The 14,845-nt window shown below is 38.8% G+C and overlaps 1 protein-coding gene and 1 pseudogene across 1 annotated transcript in view; both read right to left on the bottom strand.

Annotated features, from left to right (window-relative positions):
* The window catches only part of INTS4 (integrator complex subunit 4), a 119,925-nt gene that overhangs the window by 16,579 nt on the left and 88,501 nt on the right, over positions 1–14,845 (bottom strand). The window contains exons 15-18 of the mRNA XM_068555912.1: positions 14,275–14,432; positions 6,242–6,335; positions 3,311–3,391; positions 1,341–1,471 (exon numbers count right to left, since the gene is read on the bottom strand). Of these exons, the coding sequence (XP_068412013.1) occupies positions 1,341–1,471; positions 3,311–3,391; positions 6,242–6,335; positions 14,275–14,432 (464 nt within the window). The remainder of the gene's footprint in view (positions 1–1,340; positions 1,472–3,310; positions 3,392–6,241; positions 6,336–14,274; positions 14,433–14,845) is intronic.
* LOC137772472 (cytochrome b-c1 complex subunit 6, mitochondrial pseudogene) lies at positions 8,951–9,226 on the bottom strand (annotated as a pseudogene).

Below are 14,845 nucleotides of genomic sequence, written 5' to 3'. Positions count from 1 at the left end.
ATTGGAATCTTTATATAATGACATGGAAATACGAAATATTATATTGTTGGATGAAATGAAAATATGGCAGAACAGCCAAGTATATTATGATTCGATTTACGCTAATAAATACACACATTTATAATCTACACTTTTAGTCATTTGTTTTACAAGGGGTAGATTACCAGAGAACAGAATGTTCACTTAATCTGCAATACTTAAATTTTTACAATAATCATATATAAACTGAAAAAGATATTTATTTTCTTTAAATAAAAATGTGTAGATGCCATCACAAGCACCAATCTTTTCTCAGCTGTGACTGGCACATGGCAGGGATTAAACATTTGTTAAATGAATGTATGGCTATCTCTAAGATTAAATCACTACCTGAGTTTATCAGGTCACTATCAAGATAAGCAAAGAAATAAAATAATACAATGTTCCTTTTAATGTATTTTTCAGTGCTTACTTAAAAACTCATATTTATTTCTCTACACTATTTTTAGGCTGACACAACTGGTGGACTGAGCATCAAATGTGTCTCCTGTCTGATAATGAGTTTCCTAAGTACTATATTATATTTAATCCGTGGTGCCATTATTCTTAAGATGCACCTTTATTTTATGAAACACCAAGAAACAAAAACACTTTCAATCAAACTATGGCTCACCATCAAAATATCTGATTTCAGAGAAGTAAAATTTTTAAACGTGCATTTTAGAATCAATGAAATATAGCAATTCTCATTATCAGAAAGTCTAACAGCTACCATTATAATGAGCTCTTACTACGTACTAAGTACCATGCTAAGTGCTTTTACACGTATTATCCCATTCATTTTTCACAGAAACCCCATGAGATAGATGCTGTCATGGTTCTCATTTTACAGACAGGAAAACAAGGCACAGAGAGGCTAAAAAAACCTGTCTGTAATCAAACAACAAGTAAGTAGAGAGGTCAGGATTTGAACAAAGTAGTCTCACAGCACCATACATTCTCATAATTTGTCTTTACTGCCTAAGATAGAGCACTAGTCCCATCAGAAGAGAAAAAAAGGGGTTCTGGCACTATATTCTTAAAGAAATCTATCAAGGACTATACAGAATGCCTTGTTGCCAGATGAAGCCCTATGCTGTGTTGTAGGCAAAGGAGAGCCACCAAAGGGTTTTTCAAGGGATCTAATCTGATCCAAGAATGTAACTTGGAATATTTGAAAAAATGAAGAGCTTGTATACCCCTTAGGAAGTCTTTCCTAAATATTATTTCACGCATCATTAACCTTGGTGAGATCTCTGAATGCAGTTGTAAGTGCCTTTAAAAGGACTCAGCCACCCTTTTTCACCAACCACACATCTTACCCTCGAGCAGTCCGTGCTGTTACTATAAGTTGCAAGGCTTTGGCCTGCAGCCTCATGTGATGGATAATCACCACCTGCTTGTTCTCCACGCCACTATACATGAACTCCATTTTGTAGGTTTCTTCCATGATCTATAAGGAAAAGGTAAGTAATAAGCAGCGAAAATATCATTATAGTCTTACTTAAGAGCAAAGAGCAGCACAGGATTCTAAGTGAAACCAGATCTGAACAGAGTGCTTTTTTTAATGCCTATGCTTTAATTCCAAACTGAGATTTTTAAGTGCCTATGTTGACAGAAATTAGTGTAATTTGAGAGAAATTAATATACATGTTGAGAGAATAAATTATTTTGTCAATTAAAAAAACAAACTTTCATCTGGTAATATCATCTTAGTTGATTATATAAAGATACGAAAGTTTAAACACTGATAAAACTGTAAAGCACTGCTTGTAACTAAAGCAAATTCACTGTGATGTGGTGGCAAATGAATACGTATGGAAACGTAATCCTCAGGAAAAGTCCTCAAGAACTTAGTATTAGGAACCATTGACCACCTGTTAGCCATCCAGACTGTTCTATGGGCCTGGTCTGTCAGAGGGATTTTAGGGAGGGAATCAGTGCAGAAAACAATGTCAGTGACCTCAGCTCAAGCCCAGTGCATCCTAAGCTCTCGCTCTATTCTATCCAAGTCAGCGACTCCCCCCTGAATGATGCTTCTCTTTCCCTTCCCTTTCTTCAATGGGAGGCAAGCAATGATGGCAGGCAATGATGCTTGCCTCCCATTGAGTCAGAGCCCTGTCAGTTGTCTTCTACAACTGACAGTAAGATAAGTTTCCTAATTACATGGTGCCTCAGTTCCCCTATCTGTAAATGCAGAAGAAAAAGCACCAACATCATAAAATTTAAAGGATTAAATGGGGTATGGACGGTGCTTAGCACAGTAACTGTCACATAGCAATGGTAATTCCTTTCTCTTTCTTCCAGACTACTGCTCCCTGTCCCATCCCTCCCAACATGGCCCATTGGTGGTCTGTTGTCATTAAGTTCTACTCCCCTACAATAAGCCACATGGCAGGTCTGAGAGGGAGTCTAGATTAGATAAGAGATGAAGCAGAGTAGTGGAAAGAAAACAGACTCTGGGTATCAGAGTACCTGAGCTCAAGTCCCTGACTTACTACCTATAGCTCTATGAATATAACCTTGCTGAGCGTTGTTTCATCTGTAAAATGGACTTAATACTTATTCCAACCTAATGGGATTATCATGAGGGCTAATTAAAATAGACTTGAAATCATTTAGTGAACTGTAATGTAACAATCATAGTCACCATCATTATCTTCCTACTGGGTCGTAATTAGTCATATACAGACTTACTATTGGGAAGACATGACCCAGAAGAGTTCACCAAATCCCAGTACCCAAGAATGAAGGGAAATTGCTCAAAACTAGAAAGAAATAAACTTAAGGCAAGTAAAATTAAAGGCTACTTAATGAACTGAGGAGGAACAAAAAGACCTTTAAATATTCAAGAGATGGTTAAAGAAAAGAGAGAGAAAGAGAGATGGTACAGGCTAAAAATATAAACCACCTCAAAATGAGTTCAGCTACATTTTCAGATGAAAGATTCATGATAGTATTTATTGGATTTTAGTATATCTGAAATACAAACTAATAATATTTTAGAACACAAAAGAAATCTTAGAAGTCAGGGAGGTTAAGTAACCTGCTCAACACCACCCAACAAATTAGAGGCAGACATGGGGACAGAACCCAAGTCCCCTGACTCTAAAGCCAGTGCTGTGTCCCCTAATTATGCTGCTTCTCATATCACTAACTTCTGACACAGGCTGAAAATGGGGAGGCCACAGCAGAGCCTTGTGAAGGCCTCTGACTCTAACTTAGACAATGCAATTTCTGGACAGAGATCTGGACAGAGATCCACCTGAGGAGAAGGTCTCAATAAGCTTACCTGTTTTGCTGCTGCTGAGGCCAAATCACTCTGCTTCACATACAAAGGGGCAGCCACATTCCACAGCTTTTCCTGCAAGGCCTAACAAATCAGGAGAGGACAGAACACAGAGGTCAAAAAGACTGCCAAATAATTTGAGACTTAAGTGTCTGTTTTGCTTTGAAAATTTACCATGATCAAGACTTCCTCTCATTCTTATTCTTTTAGGCCAATAAGCCCTACCTATTATGGACAGAGAGGAGACCAATGATTTGGGCCAAATGAACTCCTCCCCATTCAATTCCTGGCCCAAAGACCCTATGTTCCAGACCAGAGCTTGCAAGCAGAGTGCAGGAGCCATGAAGGCCTCACCAAGAATGTCCAGGCACGCCAGGCTTCTGAGGCTCTGGGACCTCCTTGATCCCAGAGTCACTGGACTAACCAGACTGCCTAGACCCTTCTTCCCTGACTTAGTTCCTTTTTCTTTGCTCCATGCTCACTATCCTTTGAACAGTCCCATCACCTTACCAACATACTCAAACAAGAAATCAAGAAGCTTTCCTAGATTCCTCCCTCTCTCAACCTCTCCACATTCAAAACTATCACTTAGAGCCACGGATTTTACCTTCCATCTCCCTCCTCGCCTATCCATCCATACGGCCATCTCATCTAAACCTCTGCTACAGTCTCGTATTTTCACAGCCCTTCTTAATTACAGACATAATGACATTACAGAAAACCTAGACTAACACTGTACAACAGAAATATAACATAAGTCATGTATGTAATTTTACATTTTAGAGTAGCCACATCTTTAAAAGTAAAAAGAAACAGGTGAAATTAATTTTAACAATATAGTTTATTTAACCCAGTATAAATAAGATATGATTTCACTATGCAATCAATATTTTTAAAATTATTAATGAGATAGTTTACATTTTTTCATACTAAGTCTAAGAAATCCAGTGTGTATTTTTCACTTACAGTACATCTCAATATGAACATTTATTTATTTATTTTTATAAATTTATTTTTTTATTTATTTATCTTTGGCTGCGTTGGGTCTTCGTTGATGGGAGCGGGCTTTCTCTAGTTGCAGCGAGCGGGGCTACTCTTCCTTGCGGTGCACGGGCTTCTCACTGCGGTGGCTTCTCTTGTTGCGAAGCACGGGCTCTAGGCACGTGGGATTCAGTAGTTGTGCCATTTGGACTCAGCAGTTGTGGCTCGTGGGCTCTAGAGCGCAGGCTCAGTAGCTGTGGCGCACGGGCTTAGGTGCTCCGCAGCACGTGGGATCTTCCCAGATCAGGGATCAAACCCGTGTCCCCTGCATTGGCAGGCGGATTCTTAACCACTACACCACCAGGGAAGTCCTCAACATGAACATTTAAAGTGCTCAATGGTCACACGTACCTAGTGACTACTGTATTTGACACTGGCAGGTCTAGACTATAGATATAGAAATTGTTTAATAACCTAAATCATACTACCACTAAGAGTTATTATTTTTGAATATTTGTTTCCAATCATTTCCTATATGCATGTTTTTTTATATAGTTGTAGTCAGAAAGCAGAAGTAATTTTGTATGCTTCTTTGGGTACATAACATTATGTCATATTTGGTCATGTTCTTATATAATTCTTCATAAAGATCATTACTGCTACAGAATATACTGTTGAGTAGATGTGCCACGATTTATTTAGCTCCTCCCCTATTATCAAACACTTGCCTGCCTTGGGTTCTAAGTCTGGGTCCCTTACCTACACTTCTGCTCCATGACGCTGAATAAAAAACATAGTTCTGTGTTCTTTTTAGGAGTAATCTCTTCTCTTTTCCTACTAAAGGAAAGTGGATTCTTTTCAAAGGCCTTCTTGTATTCCTATCTAGAAGACAACAAGCCAAGGAAGAAGGAAGAAGACCAACACTGACATGGCACTCACTATGTACCAGGCACTAGACCAAGGGTTTTCACATGCACTGCTTGCTACCAATCCTTACCTGGGTAGAGTTATTAGCCTCGTTTCATAGAAGCTTGGAAAAGCCAAATAACTGTGCAAAGGGACATGAAGGAACTTTTGGGGGTAATGGAAATCTTCTATATCTTAACTGTGGTGGTGGTTACACAGGCATATATATTTGAAAGTATCTAGCCAAATAAGGACTGTTTAAATCCCAACCTACTTCAGTGTACACACTCATCTTTACATGCATACACACACCTACACAACCCTAAGCTCACATATCTTACAGTGGCAAATAATTTCTGACGCCTCCATTTATTCTGACTTTGGTCAAATATCATTAATAACTTTGAAGACTAACCACATTTAGAACTAAAGCCAAGTAAGTCTTATCAAGTTAGAAGGGCTCTTCTAAATTCTAAGCCTAAATTTATAACAGAACTCTGCTGCAGAAGCTGACAGCTATTGAGCTAGTTTAATTGGTTTTCAACTCAGTGAACTGAAACAGCTTTTGAGTACCAATTTTGCGTGTGTATATATATGTACTCTAACTACCTAGTATGAAATGACAGCAAGTCATTAGCACTCTTAAGAGCAATGAAATCAACCTTTGACTAATCTGACTTTGACCAAATGAAATTAGCATTTAGAAATATATAAATATATAAAATACAAATGTTTATACAAGATCTTTGCTAATCAAATTATTAAAAAACAATTAAAATCCTTGGGATTCTAATGCAAATGGTTATCCAACCTGCTCTAATTATATGATAAAAGAATTCTCCCAAATTAAAAAATTCAAATTCCTATATGAGCTAACAATTCTTTAATTAGAGGCAAATATAATTATACTGCAGAGTACATAATTTCCCCATTGCTAAGCGGTTGCAGAAAACCATTTATTTTTCTACTTATGGCCTCAAACACTGCTGGATCCATTAAACTTCATTCTTAGCAACACAGTCATGAACAAAATGGATTCAAACCAACCTTGATGAGAAGAAGTTGACACCTAAGATAGGTAGCAGAGAAGTCAGCTACTCCTGCCAATTCAGACTGAAGTTCTCCAAGTCTTTGCAGATCCCTGTAGTAAATAAAAACCCAAGCCAAACAGAATAAGGATAATAACACCAATTAAAGATCATGTCAAAAGCTTTTTACCATTTTATACCTAGTAAATTGGTAAAAAATTTTTAAATGACAGCACTCAATGCTGAAGTGGTTATAATGAAACTGGTTCACTTACACTTTGATAGCAGTTTATGCTGCTATAATTCTTCTGGAAAACAAAACTGTACTACGTTATAAAAGTCACACATATAGTCAAAAGTTTTGATCAGTAGCTTTATGCTAAGAAGTAATTCTAAGGGAAACATTCAACAGAAATGAAATGCTTTATGCCCCACAATATTCATTGTCATGTGGACTATTATAGTAAAACCCAGTAACTACTTAAATATTCAATGGTAGAGGAATTATTAAATTACTGTACATACAGTAAATGGAATATTCTACAACCATTAAAATATAATATGGTAATAAGTTATATGATCTCAACTATGTAAAAACCATATATATATATATATATACACACACACACATATATGAAATATGAGAAAAACACAGCAACCTGTTTTCTAGATAGAGGTATTAGGGTGTTTTTTAGTGCCTTCTCCTAACTATGCTTTATTTTCCAAGTGTTTTATACAATGGGTAAGTACGTTTTATATCATCAGAAAAAAAAATTTTAAGGTATCATAGTGGGCTCCATTGGCTGCCTACCTAGTTAGTAATTTTCCACTTTTTCCTTACTAAGTGAACCCTGATTTTGTTCAAGAGAAGGTGCCCCAAACCTAGTTCCAGGTAGAGTCCGACTGGACTAAGCTAATTAGTACACATCATCTCCCTGGTTAGGTCACCTAAGTTGGCCTTATGAGTCCTAATGGAAGGACTTATATTCAATGCTTGAAGCAGGTCTGATGGTGGTCTATGAATCACTCATACTCTCTTTTCTTTCTCTCTCTCTGTCTCTATCTCTCACTAGACTGAACAAGAATATTTTATAGTCCTGATTACCACTGGCAGTCATACTGTAACTCTAAAAGAAAAAACACCTTGGGATAAAGCAAATGTTGAGGACAAGAAAAATCCAAAGAGACAGAGAGAAACTGGGTCCTTAATGATATAAATGAACTACTTAACCATACCATACTAAGAAATGCCTCTGATTTCTGTTCATATGAAGAAATAAATAGCCATTATAAGTTAATTTGAGATAAGGTTTTCTGATACTCACAATTAAAAGCATGCTAACTGGATATAGGTATAGACAAAGTGATTGCAACCATATTAAATACATCTGCCTGTGGACAAGAAAACAGAAAGTGGTACACACACATAAAATAGTTGTGTTCAGGGCTGGGACTACTGATTTGAAACATTTAATTTTTTTAATAGGTTATACATACCTAGCTATAGAATTACAACGATAAGGAATAGAATTCAAAAGATACTAAAGGATAGACAATTAAATTAGTCCACTTTCCTATACCTGTGTGCTGCTAACCAGTAATCTTTTCCAGAGGCAACTACCATACCAGTTTCTTTTAAATTCTTCTGGAAATATGCTATACATCTACAAAAAGTAATGTTTTTCTTTTCTTTCTTCTTTTTTGGGGAGGAGAGAGAGGGAGAATGAGAGAGAGCGTGAGCAAGCAAGCTAACAATCTCAGAAAAAATTCATAGAAACCTGCTTGGTTTTTTAATGTCAGTATCAAAATTTCACATAGAAATTATAACTGTGGGAAACATAAAGATCTGGCTCATGAGGGAAGTTAACTGTTTCAGGGCTGGGATACTATATCAGGTTTCATAGCAGCCTGTGCAAAATTGTCCATTGGACTAAGCCCCTCCCTCTTATTTCAGGCAACTTTCTGATAGCTAATGCCGCCTCCTGAGAACCTTGATACAAGAAAGGAGATGCCCTGGAAAGGGGCAAAAATGAATCATTTCCTAAGTGACTGAAGAAATTAGGGTCTGTGGCTTATATACCGTCTCTTTTGAGTTTTGGTGATTTGAGCTAATCCTGGAGAGCCTGCTCATGTGTGGGTATCAAGCACAATAAAAGGCAAGACCCTGTACTAGCTAACCATACCTGTAAAATTCTATTTTGGCGGCCAGCTGGTCTCTCCCTTTCGCATCTCTGATGTCTCTTTTGCAAAAGATGGCCCTGAATCGTTCTACGTCTGAACCATTTCATCTCCAGAAAGATTCTGCCTTCTGCTACATTATAGAGAACACTGACCAGCTGACTCTACATTAGCTGACTGCCCCCAAGCGTTAAGTCATTCTACCACCCTTGCCCTGTAGCATTTGTTCTGAATTGCACAAAACAAGATGCAACCCAACTAGCCATGGGAAATCTGAACTATTATACAAACAAAAATAGAAACTTGCCAGCCCTGCTCAAAACGCTCTGTGTCCCAGTGTTTCCTCTCTGTATTTCTTTTTTTTGCTGACCACTGCACTTTAATAAGATGGAATCACTGATAATTACACAGAAGCTACCTGCCTAAGCCAAAATCCTTGAGGTTCACATGAACCTAGTTATACAAATTAAGAAACAAATGGCATGTTCAAAACCATAAGGAAATATCCCGAAGCTCAGGTGATGAAGGCTGGGGTGAATGAATCGGCACACTTATTTCACGCTGTTAAAGAGTTTGTGGGCCACGCGGTGGTCCCTTGCATGCAAGAAGTCAAAGAGCTCCCCTGTGCATCCTCCTCTGTCAGTGACTTGGAGGATACATGCTCATCACAGAGCTCTAGCCACTCCCGAGCCTTTACACATTTCTCCAGCTGCTCGCATTGCTCTCTCACTGTTGTTAGGGGATCCACTCATTCCTCCTCCTCCTCTTCCTTCTCCTTGGGAACTCCGGACCCAGTCAGCATCCTTTGCTCGTCCTCCAGCCCCATGTCCGGCTGCTGTTGTGGACACAACATGAGCAGCAACAGCGGCACCTATTCTCTGTATTTCTTTATGCCCACAATCCTCAGGAAGCCTCAGTTTAGATATCCATCAGGAGACTATGGACTCTTTAATGAAAAAGGTACAAAAAAGCATCTCCTATGTGCACTGTACTAGGTGTGCTAGGTGTTTCCTTATTTGAGCTCACTTAATCCTTACAATGTGAACTGCAATTATAGGCATACTTTGGAAAATTGCGGGTTCAGTTCCAGACCGCCACAAATAAAGCAAATATCACAATAAAGCTAGCTAGGCACGCAAGTTTTTTGGTTTCCCAGTACATACAAAAGTCATGTTTACATTACACTAGAGGTTATACTGTTCTCCACAGTGGCTGTACCAATTTACGTTCCCACAAACTGTAGGAGGGTTCCTTTTCTCTATACACTCTCCATCATTTAGTATTTGTAGACTTTTTGATGATGGTCATTCTGACCAGTGTGAGATGATAGTATCTCACTGTAGTTTTGATTTGCAGTCTCTAATAATCGGTAATGTTGAGTACCTTTTCATGTGCCTGTTAGCCATCCGTACGTCAAACTATGTTGAATAAAAGTGGTGAGAGTGGGCATCCTTCTCTTTTTCCTGATCTTAGAGGGAATGCTTTCAGCTTTTCACCACTGAGTATGATGTTGGCTGTAGGTTTGTCATCTATGGCCTTTATGATATTGAGGTATGTTCCCTCTATGCCTGCTTTCTGTAGTGTTTTTACCAGAAGTGGATGTTCCATTCTACCAAAAGCTCTCTGTTATCTATTGAGATGGTCATATGGTTTTTATTCAATTTGTTAATATGGTGTATCACATTGATTGATTTGCAGATATTGAAAAAGCCTTGCATCCCTGGAATCAATCCCACTTGATCATGGAGGATGATCCTTTTAATGTGTTGTTAGATTTAGTTTGCTAGTATTTTGTTGAGGATTTTTGCATCTATATTCATCAGTGATATTGGCCTGTAATTTTATTTTTTTGTGATACCTTTTCTAGTTTGGGTATCAGGGTGACGGTGGCCTCACAGAATGAGTTTGGGAGTGTTCCTTCCTCTGCAATGTTTTGGAATAGCTTCAGAAGGACAGGTGCTAACTCTTCTCCAAATGTTTGATGGAATTCACCTGTGAAGCCATCTGGCCCTGGACTTTCATTTGTTGGGAATATTTAAATTACTGGTTCAACTTCAGTACTGGTAATTGGTCTGTTCATATTTTCTATTTCGTCCTGGTTCAGTCTTGGGAGATTGTACCTTTCTAAGAATTTGTCCATTTCTTCTGTGTTGTCTATTTTGTTGGTGTACAGTGGTTCATAGTAGTCTCTCAGGATCTTTTGTATTTCTGTGGTGTTGGTTGTTAACTTCTCCTTTTCATTTCTGATTTTATTGGTTTGGGCCCTCTCCCATTTTTTCCTGATAAGTCTGGCTAAAGGTTTATCAATTTGTTTATTATTTTTAAAGAATCAGCTTTTAGTTTCATCAATCTTTTCTATTGTTCTTTTAGTCTCTTTTTCATTTATTTCTGCTTTGATCTTTATGATTTCTTTCCTTCTACTAACTCTGGGTTTTGTTTGTTCTTCTTTCTATAGTTGCTTTAGGTGTAAAGTTAGGTTGTTTGAGATTTTTCTTGATTCCTGAGGTAAGCTTGTATCGCCATAAACTTCCCTCTAAGAACTGCTTTTGCTGCATCCCATAGGTTTTTTTTAAAAATAAATAAATTTATTTATTTATTTATTTTTGGCTGTGTTGGGTCTTCGTTTCTGTGCAAGGGCTCCCCCTAGTTGGGGCGAGCGGGGGCCACTCTTCATCGCGGTGCACGGGCCTCTCACCATCGCGGCCTCTCCCGTTGCGGAGCACAGGCTCCACACATGCAGGCTCAGTAGTTGTGGCTCACGGGCCTAGCCGCTCCGTGGCATGTGGGATCTTCCCAGATCAGGGCTCAAACCCGTGTCCCCTGCATTGGCAGGCGGATTCTCAACCACTGCACCACCAGGGAAGCCCCATCCCATAGGTTTTGGATTTTCGTACTTTTGTTTTCATTTTTCTCCAGGTATTTTTCTGATTTCCTCTTTGATATGAAACAAGTCTTTGGATTTTAAATCTCACTATACCAGATCCTTCATGTCACACAGACTGTTTATGCAGAAACAGAGCAGTGTGACAAGATGGAAGGGCTAGAAAAACCTATGTTCTAGTCCAGGGCTTTGCTGTTCCTTGTCTTTGACAGTCTTTTCCCTTCTTCACTTGACTAATTTCTATTCATTCTACTGGTCATTGCTTAAACCATGAAAGGAAGGGTTAGGTGCCCCCTTCCGTCTTCTAGAAAACCCTGTACGTAATGTATTGTGTGGAAATCACAATACTGCATTGCCTGTTTACCTAGCTATTTCCCCAACCAGGCTGTAAGATCCCTTGCAGCAGAGACTATGCCTTGTTTACTATTGCATCCCTTCTGCCTAGCACAATGCTTGGCGCTAAAAAACCATATAACAAATTAATGAACTCCAGCTCCCTCACTCATTGTAAAAATTGGATAATTCTCATGGAATTGTTTTCAAGTTCAATGAAATAATGTACATAAAACAGAAGAGTGGGCACTTAATAGACAGCAGCTCTTGCTCTGATCAAGGATAGTGGAGCCTTACAAAAGATTAAATCCATGCAACTGAAGGTGAGGTATGACCAGAAGAAAATGCCATCTATAAAAATATTAAAAGTCTTCATTCCTGGTTAAGCCATCATAACCAGAGTTTTCAACAAATATTTACTAAGCTCCTAAATAAGGCACCCAAAATACAGTGGTGAAGACAAAGTAGTTATGTCAAGTTCTAAAAACAAACCAAAAAAATCATCCCCCAGGGTCCTCACTGAACTACAGCAGTGAGATGAAATCTTATTTGGGTGACATGGCTGCTTAGATTACAACAAAGGACAATGTGTTTGACGGTGAAGTTTGTTTGATACTAGTACTAACAAGTAAACGGCCAGAGTCCTAATCAGAGAAACTTCTGTATGAAATTCTGACTAACATTTCACTTTTCAGCAACTACGGAAAAATGTAAATTCTGAAGAACCCCAGGGATCATCTGACGTATCGCCACTGATAAAAGAATCCCCTTCACTGCTGCATATCAGAGAGCAACAATTTTAGAGTCAAACAAAGCTAGATTTAAATCCCATTTGTGCTACTTCCTAGCAAATTGCTTCATTTCCCCAAATTTCTATTTCTTCATTGTAAAATGGTTAACAACATCTAACTGCAATAATATTTGTAAAACACAGTAGGTCATCAGTAACTGCTGCACCATCTGCTTTCCTTTTCGGATCTTTCACCATCCTGGCCACCTTTCTCAGAATGCACTTAACTAGAAACATAGTGCCCAGGACTGACCACAGCACTAGAACCGTGGTCTGATCAGCCCAAAGCCCAACAGGACTATCACCTCATAAAATCCAGATCATCAGAGTGACTCAAACCTGGGTGTTTACTGAGTACCTACTAATAGCCAGCACTGCAGCTGATGACCAAATTGGCTTGCTTTTGTGCATTTTGTACCTTCTCAGTGCCAACTGGATAGAAAACTGTCAAGGACAAAACTTAAATGTTTATTTAGGTGTGGCTGAGTGGGGAAGTAGAGCTTATTTTCCTGGGCTCAGGGCCAAAAACTTCAGTAGCAGCTTCTAAATTTAATCACCTTGGTGAGGGAGCAGATGAGAAAGAAAATGTGATCCAGGCATCACTTCAGGGTCAGCAAACTTTTTCTGTAAAGGGTCACATAGTAAACATTTTAGGCTTTGTAGTCCATATAGTCTCTGTGGTAACTACTCAATCTACCACTGCAGCAATGAAAGCAGCCATAGACAGTACCTAAACGAATGAGTGTGGCTGTGTTTCAATCAAACCCTATTTACAAAAGCAGACAGATATTGTCTTTGCTAAAGGCAAATGGGGGGCTTCCCTGGTGGCGCAGTAGTCAAGAATCCTCCTGCCAATGCAGGGGACACGGGTTCGAGCCCTGGTCCGGGAAGATCCCACATGCCGCGGAGCAACTAAGTCCATGCGCCACAACTACTGAAGCCCACGTGCCTAGGGTCTGCGCTCCGCAACAAGAGAAGCCACTGCAATAAGCCCGCGCATCGCAACGAAGAGTAGCCCCCACTCCCTGCAACTAGAGAAAGCCTGCGCGCAGCAATGAAGAACCAACACAGCCAAAAATAAATAAATAAATAAATTTATTTATTTTAAAAATTAAAAAAAATAAAGGCAAATGGGTTTCATTTCTTTTCAAATCATTCAGGACATACTAATAGGGCCTGGCAGAGTCTGCTGATCTCGATATCCCTCCCTTCTTCCTTAGTAACAGAGTCACCAAGTGTTAACTAAGCACTGGTCACCCAGAACAAAGACTACCTTTCCTAGCTCCTTACAGCTAGATATAGCCATGTGACTTAAGTTCTAGTCAATGGGACACAAGTAAAATTAGAACATGCAACTTTGGGGAACTGTCTTTAAAAGGGAGTGGTTGTAGAAAAGATGCCCTTCTGCTCTTTCCTTTTTCCTAGAGGCTGGATTACAAAGGGGATAGTTAAAGTTTGGATCTTCAGGCAAAGGCCACTTGATGCAGAAGATGGAGAAATAAGAAAGAATGAGTCTAGGTCATCAGCCATCTCAGCTCTGTCCGCCTATGAGAAAGAATTAACCTTTTATCCTGTTTAAGCCACTGTTAGTTGCATTTTCTGTTACTCTAACTAATATAAGGTAAGAAAAATTGAAAACAGCTTCTTTGTAACTCTTTCTAGTTTTGTACTAATCATCAATCTTGTCATGAACACAAAGCTTTTCTTTGTAATATGCTTAAACTACAATCTAATCCAAATAAAAACATCACAAAATCATGTCAACACAGTCAGAAAAACTAGCCTATAACCAACATTAGAAATCAAAAGGATCAAGCCAAGCATAACAACGTTAACTTTATCAAAGGAAAGGGATGATCAATCACCTCACCTGATGGTGAACTCTAGCAGCTCCTGAGTTCCTTGAGGGTCCAGGTGTTGAAGACTGTATACCCTTTCAAGGCTCTGCTGCAGGAACTGATGGGAAGGATCCTCATGAGGCATGATATTGGGAGAAAGAGCTGATGACACTAGTTTTCTACCTGGTAACTAAGCAAACACAGTGGGGTTACAGCGCCATCAAATTCTGTGGCTTAAGAAAAACAAAAACAAAAACTTCTGTGGCTCAGTTTTTAGTAACACGAAGAAACCAGGAAAAAAATGTGAACAAAACAAAGAAATGGGAAAAAAAAGCTAGATAATTCTGTAAACAACCTTTTTCTCCTTCCTCAGCTTAAGTGGGAGAAAGGGAAAGAGAGAGAGAAAACGAACGTGGTCTACCGAATATAGCCACAGCTGCAAGGAGAAAAAGAAAAGAGAATGGTATAACATTATTTTCTATTGTTAACTGAAATAAATGGGCTAACCACAGAAACAGGACTAAAAATTAATCTGTAATCACATTTATTTTTAACCTTTATTTGATCATTCACTTCATAGAAGAGTGATGATTTATTCCCAAA

Source organism: Eschrichtius robustus, chromosome 11 (genome assembly GCF_028021215.1).
Source record: "Eschrichtius robustus isolate mEscRob2 chromosome 11, mEscRob2.pri, whole genome shotgun sequence".
NCBI lineage: Eukaryota > Metazoa > Chordata > Mammalia > Artiodactyla > Eschrichtiidae > Eschrichtius > Eschrichtius robustus.
Note: the sequence above shows the minus strand (reverse complement) of the source record. Positions and strands in the feature narration are given on the sequence as shown.